This window comes from Gambusia affinis, linkage group LG17 (assembly GCF_019740435.1).
Source record: "Gambusia affinis linkage group LG17, SWU_Gaff_1.0, whole genome shotgun sequence".
Lineage (NCBI taxonomy): Eukaryota > Metazoa > Chordata > Actinopteri > Cyprinodontiformes > Poeciliidae > Gambusia > Gambusia affinis.
The window spans coordinates 1436235-1447343 of NC_057884.1; the positions used below are offsets into that span (position 1 = coordinate 1436235).

At 37.6% G+C, this 11109-nt stretch overlaps 1 protein-coding gene across 1 annotated transcript; it reads right to left on the bottom strand.

Annotated features, from left to right (window-relative positions):
* Window positions 1–1379: 1379 nt before the first annotated feature.
* On the bottom strand, window positions 1380–8579 carry psmb7 (proteasome 20S subunit beta 7). Its single transcript, XM_044144514.1, has 8 exons — window positions 8436–8579; window positions 7691–7784; window positions 6102–6199; window positions 5841–5981; window positions 4310–4425; window positions 3516–3574; window positions 3274–3425; window positions 1380–1581 (listed from the first exon to the last, which is right to left on the bottom strand). The coding sequence occupies exons 1-8, from the start codon at window positions 8558–8560 to the stop codon at window positions 1470–1472; spliced, it is 897 nt and encodes a 298-aa protein (XP_044000449.1). The 5' UTR covers window positions 8561–8579; the 3' UTR covers window positions 1380–1469.
* Between the last annotated feature and the right edge of the window lie 2530 nt (window positions 8580–11109).

An 11109-nucleotide genomic window follows, 5' to 3' on the forward strand; every position in this document is an offset into this window, starting at 1 on the left:
CAGATTTGCGACACTTATCTTAGTATTAATAATTAGAATTAAGTTGCCATTATAATTATTGGCAACTACGGACACGTTCATTCGTGGCTGTTTTCACGTTTATTGCGCTGTTTATATTGGTCTCGATGTTTGTAGTTTTCTGGAGCGCAACGCGAAGCTCGACGTCATTCAGAGGTAAAACATTAACTTGACATTAACAAAGACACAGCGGGACGGATCATCTGAGAAATGATGAACAGGGAGAGACTGACTAAAACTACCTTAATGACGGACAAATTCTGGGATTTATTATGAGTCTCTGCTTATTTCCAAGCCCAAATGAGCAACTTCACGTTCAAAAACGAGCCCAAAAAGGCGCAACCCGCCGCTCATTAAATCTGCAAGCGACTTTAAAAAATGAAGCCCAAAACTGCTTATAATAATCGGACTTGGCGACAGAAACTCAAAATAGTTCCAGTTTTTCCACCAACAAAATGCGCATCTCCCTCCATTGTTTACATTTCTGTCGCATAGAGACGTCGGTCACTCGACAAGACGAGTAGAGGAAATACGATTAAATAACAAAAGAAGATAGTAACGCAAAAATGATTTTGATAAGTAACTGTAGTCTGACTACTGGATTTGAAATAGCAACGCGTTAGATCACTCGTTACTGAAAAAAGTGGTCCGACGTCAGTAACGCATTACAAATTAACGCGTTACTGACATCACTGCTCGCGGGCCACACTAACATTAAACTTTCATATTAAGGTGGGGGCCACAAACTATCGTCCCGAGGGCCGCAGTTGGCCCGCGGGCCGCGAGTCTGAGACCCCTGCCTTAATTCATTTACAATTTACATTTTGCATTTGACATTTTATTTCACCATATATTTCAAATTATCCATCTGCTCTATTTATTTTCTTCATACACCAATAGTTTCTCTAATATTGCCTCTGGATTTTCTCCCTTCTTATTTTCTCCATCTGCCCGTTTATTTAGATTCTATTATTTTCTAATGTTCTTTTTTTATCTTCACTAACTTAGAAAAGTTAGTGAAGGGATTATATGTTTCAGAATCACCTCTAAGTGATTCTGAAATTATTTTCCTCAAAATTAAGAAAGTGATGCAATTTCTTTCAGCTTGATTTAATAAAAATGCCAATTACAATTTTACAGTTTTAGTTTTTGGCAGTGTGCTTTGCAAAGCCAGAATGAATAAGTGAAATATTTCACTTATGTATCACTAAACTGAACTGGATTCACCTTTGTCTTTCATTTTCAGTCTGAATTATTCAATATTGAAAATCTCTTAAAACTACTGCCAACAACAGTAATATGTGTTCCTTGTTTGTTGAACAAAAATGTTGATTTTATAAAAAAAACAAAAAACAAAAACAATCAGTCAACTCAAAACTTTATTGTTGACCATGGACATAATGTGTGTCAGGTGTTCTAAAAGGGAGAAGTACATCAAAAAAACAAACATTTTAGGAAGTGTCCATAGTTTGGATGGACTCCTCCACCACCTCCAGGTCCAGCGGCGTTACACACTTCGATAACACAGCAGTCGTTCCTCTTTTGTACTTGTAATCACCGGTTCTGCATTGAGAAAAAGAACAAGATGAAGTATAAATTCCTTATTCGTTATTTGTGGACCACATCAAGAACAAAAACAAAGTCAAATCCATGGTTCATTTGCACACAACAGGAACCATCATTATACAGATAAGCCACGCATGCTAGCTATTAGGGATGCTCCGATCAGGTTTTTTGCAGTCGATTCCGATCACCCATAAGGGCCGATCACAATCACTGCCAATCATCGATCACTGCCGATCACCTGGATTGGCTGTCAATTTTTTGCTTTAGGTATAAATGCTACCATGTTATCTGGAAAAATGATCTGGCAATAAATTCACCTACGGTAATTTAGACATAAAACATGCAAAATACTTGGAGGAACAATACTGCTGCTATTCAATCAAAAGGACCTGCAATCAGTAAAATGAGATTTAGCAGTAAGGCTCAACAGCCTAAATAATACACAAGTAAATCTCACAACACTGTCCATATCAAATAATTTCAAGTGAAAAAGGAGCTCAATTTTTTCCCCCAGAGATTTTCTGTCTCATTTTAGGACAACAAAAGTTTTAATGCTAATGTAAAAAAGTTTTTTTTTTTTTTTAAAGTTACATGGTGCAGCTTTAAGAAGCTGTTCGATATAAGAGTCCACTGTCTGGTGGAGGTTGGACGGTGCTACGTCTGTGAAATATCAACAGCACATAGCCTAAAAGCAGAGGGCAGAATCCAGCATCTTCCACCACTACCCCCTATGACTTTATTTTTTGGGCTGTTTGTTTAGCTTTCTGACTGTAATACACATCTGGGCGATGTGTATTACCGGCTGTCTGATCACTCAGGGAGATGTCTTTTTACCTGCAGTCAGCCTCAATATCTCACCATATTCTTGTAGATGTTTTTTTTTTTAATGTCACATTAAATTCATTGTCCTGATCCTGATTTTGACGTGCGTCACATCCAAGGTATTTTCCTGTCTGAAGATGCAAACTTCCCCATTCACTCTCACAGAGTTATAGTTAAACAACACATTGCTTAGGATTTGCTGCTGTGTGCTTGCGCAGTGTGAAGAAATGGGGGAGATACGCTACAAACAGATTCCTCTGCAGGCTGCAAAGTGAGTTACAGGTGATCAGTTTTTGTGATTGACAACAAGAGGCAGTGATCGGCGATCACATACTTTCTCACAGAAATCTGCCGATTGTGATCGGTGGCCGATTGATCAGCACATCTCTACTAGCTATGCAAAGTTGGTAAGAGCTGGTTAGTAGAGAACTCTGACAAGTTATGGTGGCTGGTAAGTCAGTCTGCACTAAAACACTCCATCTTACTTACAGCTGCAAGGCCTCAAGCTCATTTAGTCTTCAGGGAGAACAAGCAATAAAACAAGTTGTCAACCAAGGTTCATAGACTGATGCAATAAAGCTGCTTTCTGGGAGGCAAGACACATGATGCACTGTATTCATGGTGAGACAGACTGTAAAATGAGTAATGCCACAACAACCATGCACTAGTGAAATTGGATTCATCTGGTGCAACCCATTACACTAGTGGGATGCACTAGCCCACTAGTGTAATGGGCACTAGAGCCAGCAATCTCTAGGGCTGTTTTAAGACATGTTTATAAAGTAACATGTATCAAACTGACAACATTCTGGCTGAATCTGCCAGGAAGTATTCAATTGAAGATCCAGATGTTGCAGTAGTTCTCACCTGACCCCCTTCTTGTTGGCCTCATCGTGTGGTCTGATGTAGTCCACGTTGCCCTTGGTGATGACAGTGAGGTCAATGTTACTGCCAGAGCCCAGGTCATTAAAGATGCCTGCAGCGATGGCGTCACGCACCAGCCGCTTGGCTTCCTCCTCCTTAAAGGAAGCAGCAACATGGAAGCACAGATGAAGCGTGAAGCATCATGGTTACTGAACTGATGATAAACTGAGCAGTGACTGGCTCACCTCCAGGTCTGGCTTGTAGCGATCTTCAAAAACAGCCATGGCAGCCAGGGAGCCAGAGCCTTAAGAAGAGTGAGACTTGGGTCACTGACCTAACAATGTCCTAACCTCAGTAACCATAATGCTTTGGGTTACCGGGGTTTTAAAAATCAATTATGAGGCAGAAATAAGACTGCTTCGTTATTGACAGACTATGTGGTAAAGATTTATTCAAAGAAGAAACAACAAGCCTCAGGGAGAAGACACTGCTGCTGCAGAAAGGTGCAATTAATAAAGAACGTTGGAATGTCTTCCAAAAAACTACAACAATCAGAAAAGAAAAAATCATAGTAGCAAGTACCAAGCAGTAAGAATAAACTGAGTAGTACTTCTAAACCGTTTTTATTGCGCCTGAACTGAACCCACACATTTTTTGAATGCTATTAGTATTTCTTGATTTTGTAGTGAGTCAAGCAGTTCTCATCCTGATGACTTTGTCTTAACCTGCACAGGACAAAAAAAAAATCTGAATCTGAACCTCTACCTGGTTGAGAAAATAAAACCCTGAAATGAAGACTGATTAAAAATGATAGTGGCAATCTAATAAGAAAACGTCCATTTTACTGTATAAATTACTGACTCGAAAACAACACCAGCAGTCTGGAAACAGTAGTTTGTCTTATTCTCTTCCACATCTATTCAGAAAAAAGTGAGGATAAATGGAACAACAAAAACAATGTAAAAACAAATCAATGAAACTATGATTTGCATTTAAACTATCAGAAAAGCTAGAAGCTGTGTTAGTGAGACAAACTGACCCATAGTGACGTAGGGCAGCTTATCAGTGGAACCATGGGGGTAAATGCTATACAGGTGAGGTCCATTACAGTCCACTCCACCAAGGACCAGAGCAGCGCCGATGTAGCCCTGATACCTGAAGACACATACGCACACACACAAAACTGCTCAGTCACAATTACACATTTCCCAGAGTTCAACAAAATAAAAAATATTTTACACGCTGATTGCAGGGTGATGCCATGAGTAGCAGCTCCACCTCTTGGTTTCCAGCTACCTGTGCAAAGAGCCCCACTGCTGAATGTGAAAGCAGGCATGTGCAGAACAAGTTCCATGAAAAGCTGAGCAGTGACAGTAAAAAGTAGGGCTGGGAACTCTAAAAGGCGATTTTGTTTTACAGTATTTATAGATTTTAATGTGTTACAAAATAATCACATTTATGCTCTGCGCACACTGCTGTAGCTATTGTAGTAAAAATATATATTTATTTAATCATCAAATAAGTCTCCAGTTGCACCTCCACTGCAACACTCACTGGTGTTGCAGTGTGTGTGCCAGTCTGTTCTGAACTTTTGTAGATGCAGTTAGTTATGCCTACATGTACAATCTTGTGTTTGCATTATTGCTAATATGTTTTTGTTTATGACATTATCATCATATAATTCCTGAGTTAATAGATTCATACCAGTCTGTGTGGCCTTCATTTTCAAATGTTTGTTATTTATATTTCTTCCCCATCTTCCTGCATTACACTTTTACATGTTCGCTATAGTTCAACTTGGTGGGGTTAGTCTGTCAGTCATTCACATTTCTTTCTCAATCTGTTCTGTGTGGGTCATGGAAAACTATATTGAAGGTCATGGAGAGTTATGGATGTTTTTTTTTTCTAAATACCAGTGGGAGCCCTGCACATTAAAAACTGTAGATATCTTCTTTTCTCTTGAGCTCTTATGTCTATTTATATACATATACATGAATATATATACATACACACACACACACACAATTCAGTCATGGCGCTCTATGAGGAGATGTCGGCATCTTATTCAGGCATTGGAGAGACTAGCCACTTATACTTGGGAGCGGCAACATATGCTGTGTTTTAGGGAAATCATTGTTGATTAAACAGAGAGGTTATGGATTCAACATGTTGATATGATACAACTTTTTATTAATTGTGTTATCCCTTTTTCCTACTACTTCCTGCCGTCTTGTTCATTATTTCGCTGTTAGTAACATCTGGCTGTTGATAACTTGTGTGACAAAGTGTTTTCATTAAGCAAATGTATTTTTGTAATTTCAATTTGAGCAATTTTATGGTTAATAGAAAACCATCTACTGTCTGAACTTCTTCCAAGTTTTATCCAGCACTGATATGTCAGTGTTCTCTAGAGTAAAGATGTAAATACATCTTTACATTTGCCATTGCAACAAATGTAAAGATGCAATGGGTCTTCTTGAGTGATAAGATCTGATAACAGAAGCTAATAATGACAGTGGGTTAAACAGTGAGGATGTTCATTACTCAGCAACACAAACACAGAGGCCTACCTGAAGAGCATCTGCTTAAGCATGCGGTTAGCGGTTGCTACACGTGGCAGCCTGCCTGTGGACAGGGAGTGCAGCTCCAGGTTGGACGAGATGATCTGAGTGGTCATCTCAGTGTCTGCAGCGGTTCCTGCACCGCAGCAGCTGGATAACAATACAAAAAAGCAGTAAGGAGGGGGTTCGTTATTTCTGCTATAATCTCCATTCACAGAGGCTACGTAATGCATAATTTAAGGATAAAAGAAGAGCTGAGATGTCACTTACTAAATGTTGGGGGAGATATAGTGGATCTTGGAGCAGTTCTTGTCAGCCACCACCATGCCTTCAGTGGCTCTGGTGTCAGCACCGAGAACAATTCCATCCTGAACACCAAATCACATCATCATCTCTGGAACTGCTTGATGAGCTCTTCTCAGCTAATACTCAAGCAATTTTTTGTGGATTGAGAACATTTCTGATCAGGCACATTAGGTGTAAGCCAGCAGTTTAAGAGATGAGTCAAGTCTTTCATTGTATGTTATTTACAAAATAATCCAATATTAATTAGTTGATGTAAAATGTTGCAAACATTACATCATCATTTTGAAGAAAAAGAAGTACAAGACTAGACTCTGACCTGCCTCTTTATTCTTGATGCTGGCATACTTTTACCTTCTAATAATATGGAAACATGGCATAGCAACCAATATAATCATAAATTTTCTGCTAGCATGGTTTCTCAGTGCTCTTTCACCAAGTAGTAACAGATAGTAAACTAAAACCCATTCACAGTTTTGTTCACTTGCGAGTCTTTTTACCTACGACTTTTGAATAAAAGTCGTAGGTAAAACAATGACAAAAGACATACACAGAGTTGTGGTCAGATGCTCCTGTTCTCCAGTGAAGAAGATGTTGTTACAGTGTGAGATGAAGCACAAGTAACCAAGCCAAAGCATACATGTCCCTCAACAAAAAACGCCAAATCAATGCATAGTGAATTCATTATTGATTCTTGTCAGAAGAAGGAATTACACAATGGGATCAAATTACAGAAACTAGAGAATGATCATTTTTATGGATAATTTTGGATAACATCAAGTGTGATCTGGCCAATATTTACTACACGTTTTATTTCTTACGGTGTATGCTGTTTGATTGTTTTTTGTTCTTTTTAAAAAAAAAATAAAACAATAGAAAATAAAATATTGAAAAACAATATTACTTTTCAGTTAATTAATGCTATTCTTCCTTGAACAGGTATGATCAAGGATAGGTCTATGTACTATACAAAGCATGCTCACAACGTTTTGTACAAAATCATTCTTAGATAATTAGATTTTAACCTAAGCCATTTTAGGGTCTCCTTCACCCATTTTTCACACATTGATGATGGTGCGCTACTAGATAGAAGCCACAGCTGCCCCAGGGCACTCTGACAGAGGTGAGGCTGCCATGCAGCAGCACCACCAGTTGGGCCTTCCAGCTGGCAAGGCAGGTGCAATGACTTGCCCAGGGACACAATGACAGAGGCGGATGAAGCGGAAGTCGAACCATCGACCCAGCAATAGTGTGACAAATTCCTGCTATCATCATTGTAGGTAATGGGCAGGGTTTTACTGGAGTTGCTAGGTAACAGGCAGGGATTCACTAGGGTTGGTAGGCAAGTGGCAGTGTCTACCAATTTGCTACAGAAGGTTTTTGAAACAGCTCATTTTCAAAAGTCCTCATTCTTGTCCATTTGGTTTGGGGATGAGAAGCTGAGCTGAACTTCACTATGAGCAAAAAATCTGATAGGTGAATAACTAGTATCAAAACATATGGGCTAGATAAAACTGGCTATCGTTCAAAGTCCAGTATCTGCTTCTGTCACTAACCTTGAAGACCACACCACAGATGGTGGTTCCAGTTTTTCGAGCAGCAGGCAAGCTGCATCCCAGCTTATTGACTTCACCTTCCAAAATCACATTTCTGAAATCAAAAACATTAAATCATCAATATGAATGAATGATTTCATCAGTGTAAAGAGTAAAACATATATCATCACCGGAAAAGGCTCGTTTGTGCTCCCTCTCCAACTTTGTTGACTACAAAGTTAAAAATGTGACAGTAAATTCAATTTCTCTGCTTACAACAAATTCCCATAAACTTCAGTAACGGGTATTTTTTTCAATCCCCATACAATAAGATTAAGCACTTCAGTAGAAACATTTTATATTTTATTACAGTTTTATATTTGAATCTAAACACTTCACTTAGGCGGCTTTGAAGGGTTAAGTGACCCGATGTGCTTTTTTTATCCAATGCTGAGCAAAAATGGAACAGTATTGAAAACACCTAAATTCCAGAAAGAATGCGGACTTATTTCATTTCTAATTAAAATAACACACTAAACTCATTCATAAAACAACAGAAAAGTGAAACAGAGCATGAGAAACAAGCGACTGCAACAGCGCATCAGAAAATCCTTAGTCATTGTAAGGCAACTTCACATGAGCTAGCATCACTAAGCCGTTTTAAAACAAAACACGTCTAATAAACATAGTGCTCGAAGGATTAAACATGTTGTATACAATAATGTCTAAATTCTGAAATAACTTTCATAGATTTAAAACCGTTTACCTTCTACAATTTTCGAAACTGAAACCCGCCACAGCAGGTCTGCTCATAGTTAAAGTCGCCATTTTGGTGGATGAAGCTTTGTGTTTCCGGGAAGTGAAGAAAGAAGCTCGCGAGAGATGCGGCATTTGCGGACTCCTTGCATAGTGGGGAAATGAGACCCTCTGAAACAATGTCAAAAGTGTTTTTCTCTTTCTTTTTTAAAAAATGGATTTTGTTTAAAATGGCACATCGAAAGTTATCTTCAATAGTAAATGAAAATGAAAGTCAGAAGACAGATGTTGGATAGTATGTGTTTATATTGATCGATCCCTAAGTGGTGGTGGGGGGTGATTTTATTTGTCAAAGCACAACACACAATAAAAATTAAAATAAGTAAATAAATAAATAAAGTAATTATAATAAAAATAACAATAAATAATCATGACCAGTGAAAGTCTTAAGGACACACATATATTGATAAGTATATTGCTAAATATATATTCAACATTTAAGACACGCAGCTCTATAGAGACTATGTATGTATTATAAAGCCTCATAGCCTCAGGCAGAAAACACTTGCTGTGTTTCTTAGCGCATCTGGGTTACAGTAATCTTTGACTGTGTCTGCTCCTCAGACTGTCCACCATGCCGTAGAGGGGATGAAAGGCATTATTCTTGATAGCTTGATATGCTGTACTTCCCACAGTTCTTTTTTAATTTCACTTTTTTCTTCCATTTTTCTTTTCAGCAACAAAACCAATATATTTTGGGTACACAATAAAACGTGGGAAATTTCTAACAGGATGTCCACAAATGTACAGAATTTTTTGTGAAACTTCCTAATCAGCAAGTTTCTTTTGCTTCTGGGTAAGGCAGATATCTGTGTTTTTTTCCAACAGCAGGTGTTGGTCTGGTGCCATGTTGAGTCCTTGAACAGCACAGGTGCCAACTGAATGCCAGCTGGATGTCAAGGTCTAGTAGTATGTTTTAGGAAATAGTGCACCACCAGAAAACATTGAGAGTGCATTAAGCTGATTAAGCTTTTTACTTAAGCCAGTGTTGGGCTTGGGGGAAGAGAAACAGCTGCTTGGAGATATAATCGGTGGGATTTAAGTGGCCAATAACAAGGATTTGATGTACATAGACTTTTACTTACAGGAAGTGTGTCTGCTGACCTTTGTGTTGAAGCAAATTATTAGATTAAAATAAAGACTCATCACTTCCATTGCAACCTTTTGTTTTTTTTAAAGATGTAACATAACAGTTTGGAATGAGGTTTGCCCATTTATTGGTGCAGTTATTTTTATTTTCACAACTCTTGGCAGCCACCAGAAAGAAGTTTGTCGAGATTCCAGCTTGCTATGCAAAACAAAGTCGGTGAGACTTAACCAAAAATGCTCCACAGCTGTGCAAAGATAGTTCTTCTGGCATAAATCCCTGAACCTTTGCCCAATATAACTCTACAGCTAAGCAATAAACACCAACTCATGGTGAAGTCTGAATTCTGATTTTGAAAGCCTGATTGACTTAAAAATGGAGTATGGTGAGTCTACACATATAAAGTCACAGCTGCTGAATTATTTACTTGTAGATACAGATACCTTAAGCACAGGACATTGTTTAGTCTCTGTAAAAATATGTTGCATAAAGTGTGCAAAATTTTTATATTTTATATTCTTAACAGCTATCCTTATTAGTAAGCTGAACAAATAAATATTTTTTGTACACAGCTGTTGGTTTTAGTTCTTTAACATGACACAATTTTGTATTTATTCATGTAAATTTCTTCTAATTAACTTTTTAATACACAAGTTAGCAAAAGTGAACAATTTCTACTGCATTCCAATCTTGTACATTTAGAGCATAATCTTTTTAAAACAGTGTTCTTTTAATCAGCACTGTAGTTTTATTTAAAGCCTAGTTTGCAAAAACAATGTGATTACAGGTAAATCTAAAATTATTCAGAATTATTCCTGGAAGATCCATATTTAAAAGGATTTTAATTCAATCAAGACGTATGGTTGTAATAACCAAAAAAATCAAAAAAGAAAATAATTTCTTTAAAGGATTTTCTAATCTTTTATTACAAAGTTGCCATGTCGAAAATTGTTTATACTCATCAATATAAACAACTAGTCCTTCGACAGCAGAGATTTTCAAATTTGATTAACTCTAAGACATTAGTAACTTTTCAAATGTTTTTGTAAAATTTTGGTTAGAGTTTGACCATGTTTTAATCAAAACAAGCAGAAACATTATTGTTATATTTTTTTAGTCAGCATATGAAATGCTTTCTTTCTTGAACTTATTTTTACATACAATCACAACCTCTCTTATTTGTGTTTTCAGTGGTAGATGAAGGAAAGCGCAGGTAAAAGCCACCAGCTGATCCAAAAAGCATCAGCAAGATTTCTCATGAATATGAAAAAGAGGAACATCATATTTCTTCAGTTTTAGCTTGCCTTTAGTAGCTCCCTGTGAAATTACATAAACCACTATTCAGCTCTATGTTAGTTTCTTCTTGTTCTTTCCAAATACTTATTATTTGCTCTCTCTGCTTTATTCTCTTCATAGAAGCATAATCTGGCATGCTTCCTGGCATTTAGCTGTATTCACCATCTTGGAAGGAGGAAATTAGTTACTGCTGCCAATAACTTTATTTTCTCCTTCAGTAGACTATACACTTTTCCCCACC

Coding starts and splice junctions, on each gene's coding strand:
- psmb7 (XM_044144514.1), bottom strand. CDS start 8,560: ATGCCGCATCTCTCGCGAGCTTCTTTCTTCACTTCCCGGAAACACAAA. Junction 6,200..7,690: donor TCTGTGGTGTGGTCTTCAAG/GTTAGTGACAGA, acceptor TTTGGTGTTCAG/GATGGAATTGTTCTCGGTGC. Junction 3,426..3,515: donor GCTACAAGCCAGACCTGGAG/GTGAGCCAGTCA, acceptor GCTTCCTTTAAG/GAGGAGGAAGCCAAGCGGCT.